Source organism: Arvicanthis niloticus, chromosome 5 (assembly GCF_011762505.2).
Source record: "Arvicanthis niloticus isolate mArvNil1 chromosome 5, mArvNil1.pat.X, whole genome shotgun sequence".
Classification (NCBI taxonomy): domain Eukaryota; kingdom Metazoa; phylum Chordata; class Mammalia; order Rodentia; family Muridae; genus Arvicanthis; species Arvicanthis niloticus.
The window spans coordinates 37,497,706-37,514,989 of NC_047662.1; the positions used below are offsets into that span (position 1 = coordinate 37,497,706).

General features: G+C 39.6%; 1 protein-coding gene across 7 annotated transcripts; it reads left to right on the forward strand.

Annotated features, from left to right (window-relative positions):
* Positions 1-1,060: 1,060 nt before the first annotated feature.
* LOC117708624 (cytochrome P450 4A14) lies at positions 1,061-15,866 on the forward strand. 7 transcript variants are annotated; one of them, XR_013110502.1, is made up of 15 exons: positions 1,061-1,294; positions 2,210-2,342; positions 3,063-3,107; positions 3,558-3,697; positions 5,893-6,017; positions 6,379-6,533; positions 6,931-7,037; positions 7,121-7,311; positions 7,403-7,536; positions 8,355-8,419; positions 8,550-8,626; positions 11,092-11,288; positions 11,877-12,050; positions 13,398-13,454; positions 15,634-15,866. XR_013110502.1 is itself a non-coding variant. In XM_076934417.1 (13 exons), the coding sequence occupies exons 1-12, from the start codon at positions 1,100-1,102 to the stop codon at positions 11,258-11,260; spliced, it is 1,536 nt and encodes a 511-aa protein (XP_076790532.1). In that variant the 5' UTR covers positions 1,061-1,099; the 3' UTR covers positions 11,261-11,288; positions 11,877-13,459. The 7 variants fall into 7 exon arrangements, 5 of the variants coding, with proteins under 5 accessions (XP_076790532.1, XP_076790531.1, XP_076790530.1 ...); XR_013110501.1 differs by lacking the exon at positions 11,877-12,050; XM_076934417.1 differs by lacking the exon at positions 15,634-15,866 and having other exon boundaries at positions 11,877-13,459.
* The last annotated feature ends 1,418 nt before the right edge of the window (positions 15,867-17,284 follow it).

Sequence of the window (17,284 nt, forward strand, 5' to 3'; positions counted from 1 at the left end):
AAAATATAATGGATTGTGCATGTTATGTCACAGTGGAAGATGAAGCAGGAGTGTGTTAAATGGCTAGGCTCACAACCAGAACATTTTTCTCTGCTTAAATAATATCTCCATAAAATCCATAAATAAATGAGATGATTGGAAACCATCTCAGCACTGCTTAGTTAATTGGGTAATAATCCTTCAATACCTCTCTCTCTCTCTCTCTCTCTCTCTCTCTCTCTCTCTCTCTCTCTCTCTCTCTCTTTTAAACTTTTGCCTTATTTGTCCTGGGTGGACATTAAGTTTTTCTAGGCAAGGCATAACATATATAATTGCACTGATTTCTTTTTAAGAATTTGCTCTATCTGAGTTCAAGAAATATGTCTTAAATTAATGAATGACTGAATAGGTAATGGGCAATTTAGGTATTTGGGAAGAAAAGGTATTATTATTCTACTCAGTAAAGATACTGAGGCACAGAAAGACTCTGTGACAGGCTGTGTATGTGGTGAGGCTGATCTGAGTCTGAGCCACCTGAATGCACTGTTGTGCCTGCTGGCACATCCATCCTGGATCACCATTGGACAGTGATTGTGACAAGCCTCAGAGAAAATGGAAGAAACACTGGGATTTGGAGTCCAGATGCAAGGATATCTATGTGTAGAAACTTTCAGCAATCACATTAATCTAAACACACCAATTACCCTTGTCATCACTTCATACTGAAATAATGAAAATAGTAAAAGCAGCTACATTTATTAAATGTCTGGGAACTTAGAATATGGATTTCTTACTATCAAGGTTAATGTCTATTCCATGAATTTACCGCATCGGTGAGGATATTACACAACATGCAATGTGTGCTCAATAAATATTTGTGAGTAGTTCAGAGATAAGAAAGTGGGTGCACACATGGATGTTACCAAGAATGGCGATTAGGGATTTCTTTTTACTGTTTACCAAAGTTGATGTTGCAGATTAATAAACTTTGGATTCTGAGGTCAGGCTCTGTCTATCTTCTTCATTCTCCCTCCCACAAGTAGGCGGGTCTACCTTCTCATGACTTAAATGCAGGTGTTCCAAACATTTAGTGACTCTAGTGATCCAGAAACCACTAACCATGGGTTTCTCTGTATTTAGCCCTACAAGATATCTGGATGGTGTCTCTGTGTTCTTCCAAGGGGCCATCCTGCTCAGTCTGTTTCTGGTGCTGTTCAAGGCAGTCCAGTTCTACTTACGAAGGCAATGGCTGCTCAAGGTCCTCCAGAAGTTCCCATCCACACCTTCCCACTGGCTTTGGGGTCATCATCTGAAGGTAGGAAGAAGGGAGAGCGTGGAAGAGTATGAAACACTGGAGTTCTGATAGTTTAGCATTAGTACACAGGGAAGTCTGCTGTGTGATAAGCATTTGGTTTCTGAAGAACACTGTGTTTATTTCTAAGAGTGAGCTTGCCTTAATCATGTGGAGCATACTCTTTTTAAAAAGACACATGTTGACCATAGACTCAAATCTCAAGATATAGAAGGGCTTGGGAAAACAGCCTGCCTTTATGGAGTGGGTAAGTGATGTCAGCCACAGTGAAACAACTAATCTAGGCTGTTCTCTGAGAGAACTTCTAGAAGTGATGATTTCTATTTTGGGTATCAGTTTCCTCTGAGATTAAAACTGTCCATTTTGGAGAAAAACATGTGATAAAAATGCAGGGTATTTTAAAGAGGTAAAACATTCTATCTAGAAAGGAAGCTCCTTACAATAAAGGAAGTTCTATGAGGAGGTGAAACTGGCTGGATTCATTAGCCTCTCCCATCTCAAGTATATGTAATCAATAAGAATGACTGACTGTGTTACTAGCTCTCAGTAGAATATAGTTTGGTAAGGGTCTGCATGAAGGCACTTGGTGACGGATCTCACACTAGCCACATTTAAGAAGAGCTAAATTTAGAGTTTCTACAGAATTCTGAGGCTCTTACTCCAGTAGCTTCTCTAAGGAACCTTAGCTTCATCTAACAAGGCTCCAGGATCTGGCCACGGCAAGTCCTTAGACACAGCAGTGGTCTAGATGGAAGGGAAAAAAGACAGATCATCAAATCAACCCAAATTTCTACCTTTCCCTGAACATGCCAGAGCTATGCCTTGTTGGTGGTCCTGCATCTCCCATAACACACAGGGTACTAGATGTCAAGGAACATCTTCATAAATTTGTTTTTTCTTTAATGTCTATTCCCAAAGAACATGGAGCTCCAGCAGATTCGTACATGGGTAGAGAAATTCCCAAGCGCCTGTTTACACTGGCTCTCGGGGAGCAATGCACGAGTCCTGCTCTATGACCCTGAATATGTGAAGGTGATTCTGGGGAGATCAGGTGAGAGTCCAAACTCATTACAGCTGTACCTTATCTGCCATTCAATGTTCATGCCCCAAGTCTGTGTAATTTTAGAAGAGAGTGACACTTCAGCCATCAATGTCTAAATAATACCTACCATTCTCTCTGTCCAGAGACCAACATACAGCTAGCAAATACACAGTTCTCATCAGTTAAAATAGCTGTACAAGGCTTAAATTTTCTCCCTTCCTTCCTTTATTTTTTTCCTTTCTTTCTTTTCTGTTTTTTGTTTGTTTGTTTGTTTGGGGTTTTTTGCTTTTAAAACAAATTGAGTTGATGTGTTTTACAAATTCCCAAATATCACAATGACAGAGACTTTCAGCTGCTGGTACAATGAAGTCTGCCTTCCTAAGTCCAGCTAACTGGCAACACAAAGACAGAAAGGAATAGGAGGCAGTGGGAGTGGGAAGGCAACAACTTGAAATCCACCAAGAACTAGCTACATGGTTGCTGAAATGGCTCGGGTGGTACAAGGGTTTGCTGTCCAAGCCCAGTGATCAGATTTTGAGCCTTGAAATCCACACTGAAAGTGAGAGGACCAAATCAACTCCACAAAGTTATCTTCTGAACTCCACACAGACACTGTAGCAGGTGCACCACAGAGAATAAAAAAGTTTTAAAATTCTGAAAAACTGAAGAAAATCTTGCAGTTTCAACACCATCCCCCATCTGGTCCTCAAGATCTGTCTTACTTTTCAGATCCAAAGGCTTCTGGAATATATCAATTTCTTGCTCCCTGGATTGGTAAGTATATTAAAATAGGGAGTGTGTTTTCTTCACTGCTCTTTGGCTAATAAAGAACAACCGGTGACAGGACACAAGTATCATTATCCATTCCTAAATTAAGCTTAATTTCTCTTCTTCTAATTAGTCCTTAGTCCTTTTTAATGCTGGTGTGGGTGCACATGCTACATGGTTTCTGCCATATTATATCTTCAGACATTCATTGCCAGACACAATTATAAATATGCCTCTTGACCTGATCCCAACATGTTTTCATCCTTCATTTTATTTCTGTCTTAGTCACGGCAGATTTATCAGACAAATTGGAAGTCTCACTTTCTATGTCTTTGTCTTTAAAAAACCCCTCACTATTACTGAACTTTTATTTTCCCATTATATCCCAATGAGTGTAACCAAATGATCCCAGGGGTACCTTTGATTCCACCTCTGTCAGACACATTCACATATCAGTCTCTGGCCCAGGTTATGGTTTGCTCCTGTTGAATGGGAAGAAGTGGTTCCAGCATCGGCGGATGTTGACTCCAGCCTTCCACTACGACATCCTCAAACCCTATGTCAAAATCATGGCGGACTCTGTCAATATAATGCTAGTGAGTTGCTCTGTCTCTTTCTCATTTTATAACACCCACTCAACAGCAATGATTCCACTCTTGAACACCTTCTAGACATTCACATAGACTAATAACTCATGTATTGCTGTAAAGTAATTCTCCCACAAATGCATAAATTGGACAGCTCCTGATCAGCAGGATAGAGCCACACACTTCAGAGAGCACTGTGGTAAGTATAGGACCAAGTGTTTATCACAGTGGACAAGACACCATAAAGTATAAACTCCCTGTTTTTATCTTCAAGGTGTTATAAGGCAAAAATGTCATGGACTCCAGGGCTTCTGTGTGATCTTAAGTGACTCATCAGAAAGTAGACACTAGTCCACATCCTCACACCTTTACCTGCCAAATCATTACCTCATATTAAGTCCTAGTTTGTGGCATTGCCATTTGAAGGGTAAAATGTTACTGAAGTAACCAATAGCATGCATGAGGAATTTCACCCAGGTCAACAGCCTTTCTTTTTCCTTTACACATTTTATTTCTTCCTGTATTTGTGTCTATACCAATTTTTTCAAGTCTAGTTTACTCTCAATAGTTCAAAGGGGCCATTTTTATAAGCTGAAAGTGTATACTTGTTTCTAAAACCAAATAAGCAATAATTGAACACCATGAGAAAATATGCACTTTTCTTTAAGAGTTTGGAAGAAGCAGACATCAAATTACAAACATTTGCTTTGTGCTTTTAATTTGCTGGAAGCAAATGAACTTAATGGAGAGGAACTCAAGACTGATTATCTATAGATAAAAAGTATTAGTCTAGTGGAGAGAGGCAAGATGGCAGCAGACGTGTGTCTCTAGCAGTCTCTGGTAGTTATAGTTATTCATATCAAAAGGTTAGATAATTGGGATAAAAATTCTAATTGTGTGAGCATCTTGTGTATTGAGTATTTGCTAACATATAAATCCATTGGTTAACTTTAAGCATCTAGAGTTTTACTTTACTGGGTTACTGGAAGGTGGGTCCAACAACTGGGTGATTATGGCTGTGAAGGAACTAGTGGCTCCAGGAACAAGTGAACCAGAGCTGGAAGCACAGCTACTGGTCACTACAGGGGCAAGTTAGAGAGAGTAGCCTGGTGGAACCAGCTCAGGAACTCTGGTCCTGCTGGAGAGCTTGTTGAGACAAATGGGCTTGGAGCAAGAACATGGCAGCCAGGCCAGGAGATAGCCAGACACACATTTTTTTCTAATATCCCCTGCTACAACATTTTGTTATTTTAATTTTATGTACTTTTAGCAACTTACCTTTTTATATAGTAGACCAAACTAAATAGTTGAAATACATTTATACCTTACTGAAAAACCATGATAAGAAGATTCAGATGTCTCTATCAATTATAAGTGTCAATGATGAATTTTCTAAGCCATTACAAAATTTTGGTTTATGATGATTCCTAATTATCTTTTTCCTATGTTTCTCTGTAACAGAGTAGTCATTGATGGTTAACAATTGTAATCACTATATGCAAAGAAAAGTAGCAAAAAATCGTAGCACAAATACTCTGTAAAAACATAAACAAAGGGCCCGTGGTTGTATCTCACTTGATAGTATACTGTGTGACATGTGAGAGCATGGCTCTGATCCTCTCTAACTTACTAACTTAATGTGGTGCTGTACACCTGCAGGCACAGTACTCCCACTCAGGAGGAGAGGCAGGAAAGTGCATAGCAAATTCAAGGCGAGCATGAGTGGACACAGCCTGCTGCAAAAGCCAAAAAGAAGGGTGGGGAGAGGGTGTGAAAGAGATTCCATCGATAGTATCTGGGACTGAGGGAAGAAAAGCAAAAGGGGGGAAGAATTGTAATTTTATTATAATTAAAAACATTTTTGAAGTAAAAAAAAAGAGCAAGCAAGGAGAGTGTAATGTGTCTTAAAAATGAAAAGCATGAAATATTTGATTTTGTTCAGGGAAGAATAAATGGAATTTCTAAAAACATTATAATGCTTTGATGTGTTCCAAAACAAGAAAGCAAAAAATACAAAGGGATTTTTTTTAAAAATATAATTAATCTGTAAAAACTAATTTTAGAAAAGAAATTTTAAGTGCTGTTAAACTGACTTTATATTCCAGTGACTGACTATTAAAATTATGTGTTGGTTTGAAAAAAAATATTAGCCTAAACACAGGTCTTCTGAAGAAAATTAAGAAATTGTCTTGTTCTCACCACAGGACAAATGGGAGAAACTTAATGACCAGGACCATCCTCGGGAGATCTTCCACTGTGTCTCCTTGATGACACTGGACACTGTTATGAAGTGTGCTTTCAGCCACCAGGGCAGTGTTCAGTTGGATGAGTGAGTGACAACCCTTTGTTTGTAGAGTCTTTGGTCTTATCAGTCTGTTTAATAAGTTAGGATTTATGTTCAGTCAGTTAGGGTTTAGTAAGAAGAAGGTGGGGGAAGTGAAGACAGTTCCTTCCACAAAATGTAAGATTCTCACACAGCCCTAAGTTAATCTCTAATTTCAAACCAGAATGAACACTGTGGAACCTTGGCAAGTGTAGAGGCTCAATTTGTCATCCATTATCTAAAGTTCCATGGTCAAAAGACCTTGAAGTTGTGTATGCCTTGGTATTGTGTGCCCCATGGTTGAAAGAATGACTATAGAAAGGTTCAGACACGCTAATCATCAGTACATTGTATCTCTTGTCCTCAGAAATTCCAAGTCTTACACTAAGGCTGTTGAGGATCTAAACAACCTGACTTTCTTTCGTATGAGGAGTGCCTTTTATAAGAGCAACATCATCTACAATATGTCTTCTGATGGCCATTTGTCTCACCGTGCCTGCAAGATTGCTCACGAGCACACAGGTTTTGTCCTACTACCCCCTCCATCATTTAGTAGGCTATCACAAAGACATAATCATATATCTCAGACATAGTGAGTTTACCAGAAGCCTCTGCAGGACTTGAGACACTCAAGTCAGTTACTAAGATATAAGTTTGGGAGGTAGAATGTTAGCATATCAGGTACATTACCACCAGCTTTACTACATTGGTGACATATCCAACATTCGTTCAACATGGCTCTGTGGCCATGATCCTGAGTGGAGGCTTGAGGTATATGAGATTGTGTAGACTTCAAATCATGACTAAATTTGCACCTGCACATACATCTGGGACTCCTCAGGACATGCAGATTAGGTTCAGGGGTCATGTGTATTACAGTAGCTCTGGGTTCTATCTGACAAGTGCTGTCATGGGATAGATGGAGTGATCAAGATGAGGAAGGCTCAGCTGCAGGATGAGGCAGAGCTGCAGAAGGCCAAGAACAAGAGGCGCTTGGATTTCTTGGACATCCTCTTGTTTGCCCAGGTGAGTGGGGTACAGGGTTGAGATTTGGCCCAAAAGCTCAGATGAGATACAAACTCTCTTCTCTCACCTGTATATTCATTCAGATAGAGGATAAGAACAGCTTGTCTGATGAGGACCTGCGTGCTGAGGTGGACACATTCATGTTTGAGGGTCATGACACCACAGCCAGTGGAATCTCCTGGATTTTCTATGCTCTGGCCACCCACCCTGAGCACCAACAGAGATGCAGAGAGGAGGTGCAGAACATTCTGGGTGATGGAACCTCTGTCACTTGGTGAGAACAACTCACCTATCTTCTTATAGGAGAGACAGACATTCTGGTCTTCCCAGCTTTGTATGACTCTTCAGGATGGGCTTCATTTCAGGGACCACCTGGACCAGATGCCCTACACCACCATGTGCATCAAGGAGGCCCTGAGGCTCTACCCACCAGTACCATCTGTGAGTCGAGAGCTCAGTTCACCTGTCACCTTCCCAGATGGATGTTCCATACCCAAAGGTAACCAAATCCAGTCACTTATGTGCTCTCATGTGTTTCTGTTGTCCCAGCAAACTGTATCCTTACTTTGAAGTTGAGGTGAAGTTATAAAGTTGAGACTGAGGATGTCTCCTGGAAGAAATGCCACATTCTAGTTAAATGTCATTATCAGCCTTGAAATTGCAGTCACTTAATATAATCAAGGTTGACAAAAAATGACACCAGTCTTGTAGTGATAAGGTTTTGTTTATGGATAAAGGCAAAATGAAAAGGATAAGGGAATCCTATATGTGGGTGCAATGTCTCCCAGTTTCTCCAGAAACTCTGAGGTGGTGAAAGATGGGAGCTGCTAAGTTCTGCGTTCCTTGTCATCATAGAAAAACACCTGTTAGTGAACTCATCTTTGGATATGATCCCACCTCTGCCACATCAAAAAAAGTGTAACCATAAGAAAGATAATGAGCTTCATTGAGAATTTAGTATTTCATATGAAAATGGGCATAAAACAGTGCCTTTTGAGGATGTTGGAGGGGGAATTGTGTCTTGTTAACTAGTATATGTTCTTCAGTGGTGGGTGTAGGACATTTGATGAATATGTGCTGCCATTGTACTTAGTAGAAGCAGGATACCTCTAATACTTCATTGCTGTCTGTCATCACCAGGTTTGTGGTTTTCTAATGTATACTTCATTAAATTCCCTATCCCCCAAAGACTCACTAGCTCTACATGGTGACTCCTTATATACAGGCCATATGTATTTGCCCTGGATATGGGTCTAGAGCCCTATTTCTTTGGCTTAATTATGTTTCACTCCATGTCTTCTCCTCTCCTCCCCACAGGTATCATAGTCTCAATTTCCATTTATGGCCTCCATCATAACCCAAGTTTCTGGCCAAACCCAAAGGTATGAAAGCCCGGAGAAGAGAGAAGAGAAGAGAGAAGAGCTACTCAGTTGCAACTTTAAACATTCTGTGTGCCTTTGAATTGGAAATGGGCTTGATTCCATCCATCCTGGCACTGTGCTCTCTCTGCAGGTGTTTGACCCTTCTAGATTCGCACCAGATTCTTCTCGCCACAGCCATGCTTATCTGCCATTCTCAGGAGGAGCAAGGTGATGATGGGAAAGGGTTGGAGGGAAAGGATGGAGGGTTGGCACATATTACTATTTTATATTCCTGATCACTTATGTTCCTATGTTGTCTACTTGCATGTATTTCTGTTGGTCTATGTGGGTAGATGGTGTTATGTATATGTGTCTGTGCCAAAAAGAAAGATAGCAGCAACTCAGTATAACACAGATAATTGTTTAACCCACTGTCCTGTAGCCACTGAAAATCTGTATAAAAATTAGTATATTTTCGTATTTAACAAATTCTGAACTTCATATTTCAGAATTATATTCCTTATAAAAATTAAACAGAGAAATTTTAGTTTACAAAAGTCTTACAGAATGAATTTTCCTTTCTCAAATTTCTCATTATAGCCAAATAGGTTTTTAAAAAATCAACTCAAGTGTTGGATGCTTCTACAAATCTTTAAAATATATAAGGGTCTATAAGGGTATGTGTAATAAGTATACATATATATACATATATATATAAAGTATTATAATGTGATATATTTAAAATTCTAAAAACTGTCTGGGCTCCTCTGTTACAGTCATATATGTAAGAGTTTACAGCTTGCTGTAGGTTGGACACCAGGGCTCTCATCACACATTTTTGACTTCTGGACTCACAACATTTTTTTCTGCACATAAAAATGCTTACAACTTGTATATATGTTCTCAATTTGTAAAGCTATGCATGTAGGAAGAGACTTCAGTGAACAGGCCTGGTTTACCTATTCTAGTGGTGTCAAAAACAGGAATGAGCACATTGCATAGCTTCTGAGGAAAACCCACTGTTTAGTGATGATGCCTGCCACAGATGGAGTGTGCAATGACAGACAGCTGAGCAAGACAAGCAGCTAAAAATCCACAGAGTCCACAGGACTCATCTTGTAGACCACAAATTCCCCTACAACTTCTTAAGGATTCTATACAATGGTCATCAGAGTTAACATGTCTCTAGGGATCACATGGGGAAGAAAATTAAGAGTTTCTTCTGTTATACTAGTTCTATGAAACTTAAAGCACTGAATCAGCTCCCACAGAAGGCTTCCTAGGTGGCATTTCACTAGAAGACATATGACTGAGTTTAAAAACACAGTTAAGAATTTCAGCTCAACCAGCTAAAAGTATAGTGCAGCCATTGGAAGATAGGAGAGTTTCAGGTAGTTAAGTTCCTAGCTTAAATACCCTTATCCTCTATGCCTATTATTTTATTTTTAGAATTCAACTCAGTTAATTCAAATGAAAAAGTATTTTAAAAATGTATTTATTTCTACCATGCCCCTTGCTGAGTCAGGAATACAGAAGTGCAGGATTCTGACCCCAGCTCAGCAAAAAGACCAGGAGAAATATATAGTGAGACACCCATACCTGATGCACCCATTATTCCTTCTTTGTGTCTTACACTCATGTGTCCCTCACTGAAAGCTTAGGAAATGTTACTTGTCCCTTGCTGTCCTATAACCTGAAGTGTGGTGGGCCCTTGGATAAAGCACCCATGCTACATTAGTGTCCAGAGAAGATGAACATCAGCAGAGGATAGAGAGCTGGCTGACTCTTAGTTCCTTTGGGTGTGGTAGTGAGGGTGAAGACAAGCAACATGAGCTGAAATAGGAGGTGGAGCTATGCAGGTAAGAGGTGGTAACTCCACAAACCTACACTAAGAATGGTTATGTCTGGGGCATCTGGAGCTGTTCTACCTGACAGTGTGCATATGAGGAAGAGCATCGAGAGAGTGGCTGTGGAGAACAAAAGACCAAGACAAAATATTGAAAATGCAAATAAGGACTTTTCTGTAATATGATTAGATGGGTACAAATGATGATTGTCTGGGGGAAATGAGGGATTGGAGCCTGAATGCTGAGTGGGAGGAAGATGGGGGAACAGCTTGAGGATCCCCAATCAGATGCATTCACCACAAGCTTCTAACACCAAAATTTGGCTCTTATTGTAGGGTCAATCCATTTTTATACACAAATAATAATCCCCAGGATGGTGACCTACCCCTCCTCATATTGCCCTGAATAGGAGTATTCACAGTGGAGATCCAGAAACTGTCAGTGGAGAGAATTGGTTAACTAATGATTACCTCATTAAATAACTCAAGTGCTTGGACTCTATGCCCACAGAGCTGGCACTGTTCAAATGACATTCCGTACAAGAACAGGACAAGGGTTAGAGAGAGAAAGAGAGAGAGAAAGAGTCCTAGAGGAGCAAGGGAATTTATCCTAGGTCAGGAGCCTATGCACAAAGACAAGGGATTGAGGTGGTCATGTGACCTATAAGCAAAGTGATCTCAAAGCAAGGGAATGATTTAGGTGTGTGGCCTATAAAGAAAACAATTAGGCTGATACCATGATGGGGAACCTCGATGCTCTTCAGGACTGAGGCTAAAGAAACAACACTCACTGTACCCAGAACAGTCTTAGGCCACATCTTACTTTATGTGTCTCTGCTTGGTTTAGGAACTGCATTGGGAAACAGTTTGCCATGAATGAGCTGAAGGTGGCCGTGGCCCTGACCCTGCTTCGCTTTGAGTTGCTGCCAGATCCCACCAGGATCCCAGTCCCCATGGCAAGACTTGTCTTGAAGTCTAAGAATGGCATTCACCTGTATCTCAAGAAGCTAAGATAATTCTGGTGGAGACAGGACAGCTCCAGAGGTCTGCTGCCTGAAATACCTGCTTTTGTCCCTGGATTATGTGTACTTTGCTTTCTCTTTGATTCCTGTCCTTCTGCTTTCTGGAATGTGTCCTGTCATCTTGTCTTTCTGACATTTCTGTCACTTTTCCTCCAGACTCCTTCCCAGATTGTTCATGTACCTGTTTTCCACCTGGATTTACCTCTGACAAGCCACTGAACCTGCAGCCAGCAGCCTGTCCTTCAATCTGTTTACCCTTTATAACCATTGATATATTTTAGAGGAAGACACTTGTACCTTTCTCTCCTTTCAGTTGTTAGACTCTTGGGACAGTGGACATCATGAATTAATGTTCTTAGAAATCACATGCTGGGAGAAAGTTAACACTAAAAATCTGTCACTAGACAGAGGAAGGAACTCAAAAAAAGAGAATTTAGATATTTCTGTTTGTCTCATGCTGAAATTAATGTTGGTAGATTTTCTGGTGTATGCTTCATCTTTTCTATAAAATAATAATATTGATACAGAAAGGTAGTTTTTTCTATTTTGGGCTAACCTGTAAATAAATCCATTTTACTTCATCAATTTCTGTTTTCTATTTTCATTTAAGATACAGAAAAACAACTCAGCATGAACCTAAGCTTCCCAAAGCAGTTTTGCCATGCCAGCCATCAGGGAAGCAGGCTGTTGTCTGGTCCCCACTGGTAAAATGTGGTAGAATTCTCAGCTCCTGAGAGGTTGTTCTTTGCTTTTTGACTCCTGGGATGGTTGTATTTAAATTAAGGTTGGTGAATTTGTGAAGCTAAGGAGTTTTCTTATTTTAATCTGGTCTTATTTGTTTAGAGTACTCTGATGATTCAGTTTAGTGATTTGGAGAATTCTCCTTAAATTCTCATGACCTGGACTTGGATTCTTTTGTGACAATGGCATGAACTATAAAGAAAGGTGTTTGCCATCTATGCAGCAAACACAAGGGCACCCTAATTTATAAATCACTACTACAACTAAAAGTTGTATTGACCCTCACATAGTAAAAATACATGACTTCAATACTCCACTCTCCCCAGTTGATATGTCATCCAGATAAAAACTAAACTAAAATTCTGGACCTATGATGTCATAAACCAAACATACTTAACAGATATTTTGAGAATATTTCACCCAAATACAAAAGAATAGACCTTTATTTTAGTACCTCATGGAACATTCTCCAAATTAGTCAGACACACAACAAGTCTCAACAGATAAAATAAAATTACAATCACACTTTGTACCCTATCTGATCACCATGGCTTAAAGCTGGATATCAACAATAGAAACAGAAAAACATACCTAGAAAGCCTAAAAATTTATGGAAGCCAAACAACGCACTACTGAATGAAAAATGGGTCAAGACAGAATCAAGAAGAAATATAAAATCTTTTTATATTGAATGAAAATAAAAACACAGTGGGATATAGTGAAGGCAGTTATAAGAAGCAAGTTTATTCCACTAAGTATTTACATAAAAATATTGGTGAGATATCATATTAGTCACTTAACAGCACACATAAAAGCACTAGAACAAAAAGAAAAATAAAAGGGTAGATGGCAAGCAATAATCAAACCCAGGGCTGAATCAAGAAAATATAAACAAACAAGCAATAACAACAGCAAAACCCCCAGACAGTTGGTCCTCTGAGAAAATCAATAACCAAATTAAATAAATGGTGGAGGGATGGGAGAAAGATCCGAAGTAACAAAGTTAGAGATGCAAAAGAGACAAAACTACAGGTACGGAAGAAATCAAAAGAAAAAAACCCATACTTTAAAAACACATATTCTACCAGATTCAAAAATATAAAAGAAATAGATAATTTTCTTGATAGATACTACTTACCAAAGTTAAATCAAGAACAGGTAAGCAGATGAAGTAGAAGAGAGAAACTCAGAGCATTTTCATTAAAAACAAGGCAAGAGAAAGGAGAGAAGGAGGAAAAGAAGGAAGAGAAGAAGGAGGAGGGAGAGGAGGAAGAGGAAGAAGAGGAGTAATGTTTTGAAGACTCAATTGAGCCACTTGCCAAATAGTTTGACCCAGTGATTATTGTCTGTCTTTTCTGAGGGTGACTTGAACAAACATCTATTCACACAGGATCGGGCACAGCCAAAAGTCAGAAAGGATTTCAGTCAAGCTCAGCCCAGCAACGCGGTAAGTTTGTTGGGATTACTTACAAAAATATAACAAGAGATGACTTACTGGGCATAGGTGAACCAAAGTTAGCTGCATCATCAAAAGGTCCACCCTGATTGGTTATGACAGATGAAAGGTGTACTTTTGGAACTTAACTTTTAGGAAGGTCACTTTCTTCTTCCTCCTAATAGTGCCACTCCTTGGGCCAAGCATATCCAAATCACCACATTCCATTCCCTGGACCCCATAGGCTTGTCTGAACACATGAGTCTATGGGGGCCATACCTAAATGTCTTGTTCCAGTTTGGACAGTCTTGAGGAAGACCCTTGTGAACCACCGCAAGTTTCAGGAGCTTTCTGTAATTTCTATGTTGTCTTTACTTTTTATGCTATAATGAATGTCTTAGTTAGGGTTTCCATTGATGTGATAAGACACCAGGATCAAGGCAACTCTTATAAGGAATAACATTTAATTGGGGCTATCTTACAGGTTTAGAGGTTTGGTCCATTATCATCATAGCAGGAAGGCAACATCCAGGCAGGCAGAAGCTGAAAGTACTACATCTTTATCCATAGGAAGCCAGGAGCATATTAGCTCCCAAGTGGCTAGGAGGAGGGTCTCAACACCCACTCCCACAGTGACATACTTGCTCCAACAAGGCCACACCTACTCCAACAATACCATACCTCCTAATAGTGCCATTCCCTGGTCCAAGCATATCCCAACCACCACAATGAAGAATTTCCATTCAGGTGAAATAACTATCCAATATGCAACTCTTTCCTCTGTCTCTTAAGTTTTTTCCATTCCTTCTTGTTCAATATTTTCTGGGCCTAAGAGAGTGTAATATAGATATTTAATTTCTTCTCTCCCACTTATGACTGAGTATTAGCCCACACTAATGTAGTCATGTTTAGTCTCAGGGCTTTGAGGCTATACTTCCTATTACAGAAAAAAAAAAAATGCTACCTTAAATGGAATCTGACAATAGCAGTAACCTATGGGGATAGGTGCAAAAATTAGAAGACAATTTGACAGGAGAAAAACAACAGCAGTGGCCTCCTTAGTTGGGACATTATTCTTCCTAAAGTGCCAGATGTAGTGTGGTGACACTTCTTTGCCAGCATTATCTGATTCATCCCAACACTATGTAAACCAGCTAGAAATGAGAGCGCTTCCAGCTCAATCCCAGCCTTATTTTTCCATATTCTGTGGCCAAAGCACAGTATTTTCAGCAATAGGGCCTTTTTATCTAGTTCTGAAGTCTTTGGAGGATGCTTTGAGACAAACACACATGAACCTGAAGTGGGAAGGCTGAATCTCCTCTCCAGAGACAATTTCTTGGTGAATTCAAACAGTATGTGACAATTAATCAATATAATGTGTCTGCAGAAGGCATTTGCTCCTCTGTAATACAGAGGAAGATATCAACTAGTCATTTTTCCTAAAGGATCAGAGGAGACAGAGAAGGAACCCAGGGGTGTGTGCTGGATAACTTTGTTCTGAGTTCCAGGCTGGACCCAAAGCATTTGTCCTCTTTCTAACCTGCATAGTTCCATCCAGGTGTATTTTACCTACTGGGCCATGCATTTGAAATAGGACTGACAACAGATCAAAACCATTTCCCCCATTAGAGCTCTATCAGAGACAGTTGATTTTGAAAGGTTATGCTCTTTAAACTTTTATATATTTAAACTTTATAAAGTCATGGTGCAGTACTCATGATCAAGGGAGATCAAACTAAGAAAAGTATATGTGTTTACTAGTATTTAACTTGAGATACACCCTGGCTACATTTGAGGGTGAGAACCAACTGTTTGGGAGCCTGTATCCACACTAGTGTGTCTATAAGTGGAGCCAGGCCACCCAAAAAGTTTAACAAGCGAGTGTCTTCCCTTCTACCAAAAAGTCAAATGAGAAGATATTGTGATATTATAATTTATACTTTCCACCAAACGTCACATTTTTATCTTTCAGTCTAACTTTAGGCAAGACTCAAATAAAGAAATACATCAAGCATGCTCTTCTTTAAAGTCTGGGTCAAACTGAGAGGATCTCAGGGAGCTTTGGTACCTCCTTATAAGAAAAAAAGAGCATATTGGAACACCTCCATTGTCCCTTTGTACCGCCCATTCCCAAGAGCATCCTCTGGAACTTACTCTATTTTTTTTTTTTTTACTTCATTGGTGACAATAGAAAAGAAGAAACCGTTTGGAACAGTTGCTCTTATTGATGGAGACTCGAATCGTCTGCGTTATTTACTCCTTAGCAATTGTAAGGAAGGAGAGCCTACTGACTATGTTCTTACCTACGTGACTCCACATGACCTTAATACCCTTTGACCTTGATGGATTCTGCATTTTCCTGATAAATCATAGTCTGTTTGTATAGGAACTGCCATCCAAAACAAATAAAAGCTGTAGAAATGAGCTTTCCTACTTGCCCTCTTGTTCCCAGAATAATGATTCTGAGACTTAATTATTTATGAATAAATGCCTAGGCCATAAGCTTTGTCTCGTTCCCTGACTAGCTCATAACTTACACGACCCATGTATTCTAGCCTATTTCTCCACATAGCTATTTACTTCTCCCCAGTTTCATGTGTGTCCTCTAAGCCCATGGTGAAATTTCCCCACCTCTGACTATTTCTCAGAGTTCCCATTTCTCTATTAGAACTCCTATCTTCTAATTCCTGCCTTTTGCTAAGGGCCATGAACTTTTTATAGACTGGCAATGCTTCTACACAGTGCATAAGAGATTATCCCTACAAAAGACCACCAGTGTGGTATATATTGAGCGTCATGTGTTGGGGAAGCTCAAAGTAACTGCTAATAATTAAATAAACTAGGGAATATCTTAGCCTCTCTGTGTGTCTAGCTTCTGGTTTTTTCCTTAAATGTTCTTTCTGACACATCCCCCAAATTCATAATGTATCCATACCTATTATATTTCCCAGTCTACTTAGAAGGCAAATGTGATAATTCACAAGATGAATTTCTCATTTCAAGAGGACTACCAGTTGGGCTGCGCGGATTAGGAAAGCATCACTGTAATTTACCATATGTAACTTATATTTAAATCCTTGCAATCTAGAGAATAGCACACACAAAACACAAAAACATAAAAAGAGAACAAAGTTGGAGGGAGATGGCCTTAGAATGCTCTTTTTCTTTACCCTGTCTATGTTATAGCAATCACAAAACATCTGGGAGTAATCTTTTTGTGCGCTGTGTAAAGAATGTCTTTGTATTATTCAAATGTTTATTTCAGTAAACATATTATCCAAATGTTTACTGTCAGAGAGCTGAGTACTGTCCAGACTTTGGTATTGTCGTTTTTAATGAATCATCATCTGCCTCAGTATTTTGTAAACATATATATCCATCACCTTCTGATTGGTTGAATAAAGATCTGATGACTAATGGCTGAGGCAGGAGAGGAAAGGCAGAATGTCTAGCCAGAAATGGGCTTAGTGGGAGGAATCAGGCCTGGAAGGATTGAGCCAGCAGACACAGAGGTGGATGGGGGTGAACATGAGCAGAGAGGTAAACCAGGTCACTTGGTGGGATGATTGCAGAGTTATTCTGGTTAGACTAACTAGAGGTAGCCCAAGTTAAAGGCCTAAGATTTTAAAATATACAAAAGTCTCTGTGTCTTTATATAGCTGATGACTCCAAGTCCAGCAATAAAACCAAACAATAGTAACAACAAAACTGAGAGCATCCAGTGAGCCAAATGAAAGACAGAAAAGTGTAAAACAAAGAAATCTTGGTGTGTGTGTGTGTGTGTGTGTGTGTGTGTGTGTGCAGGTACATTCTATCTCAAAGAGGCCTGAAATTTTAGATAG

Bases quoted from the DNA above. Each gene is read 5' to 3' on its own strand.
- LOC117708624 (XM_076934417.1), top strand. From the start codon at position 1,100: ATGGGTTTCTCTGTATTTAGCCCTACAAGATATCTGGATGGTGTCTCT. The intron at 3,108-3,557 runs GTAAGTATATTA...TTCACATATCAG, and splicing joins ATTTCTTGCTCCCTGGATTG to TCTCTGGCCCAGGTTATGGT. The intron at 6,534-6,930 runs GTTTTGTCCTAC...GTCATGGGATAG, and splicing joins GATTGCTCACGAGCACACAG to ATGGAGTGATCAAGATGAGG.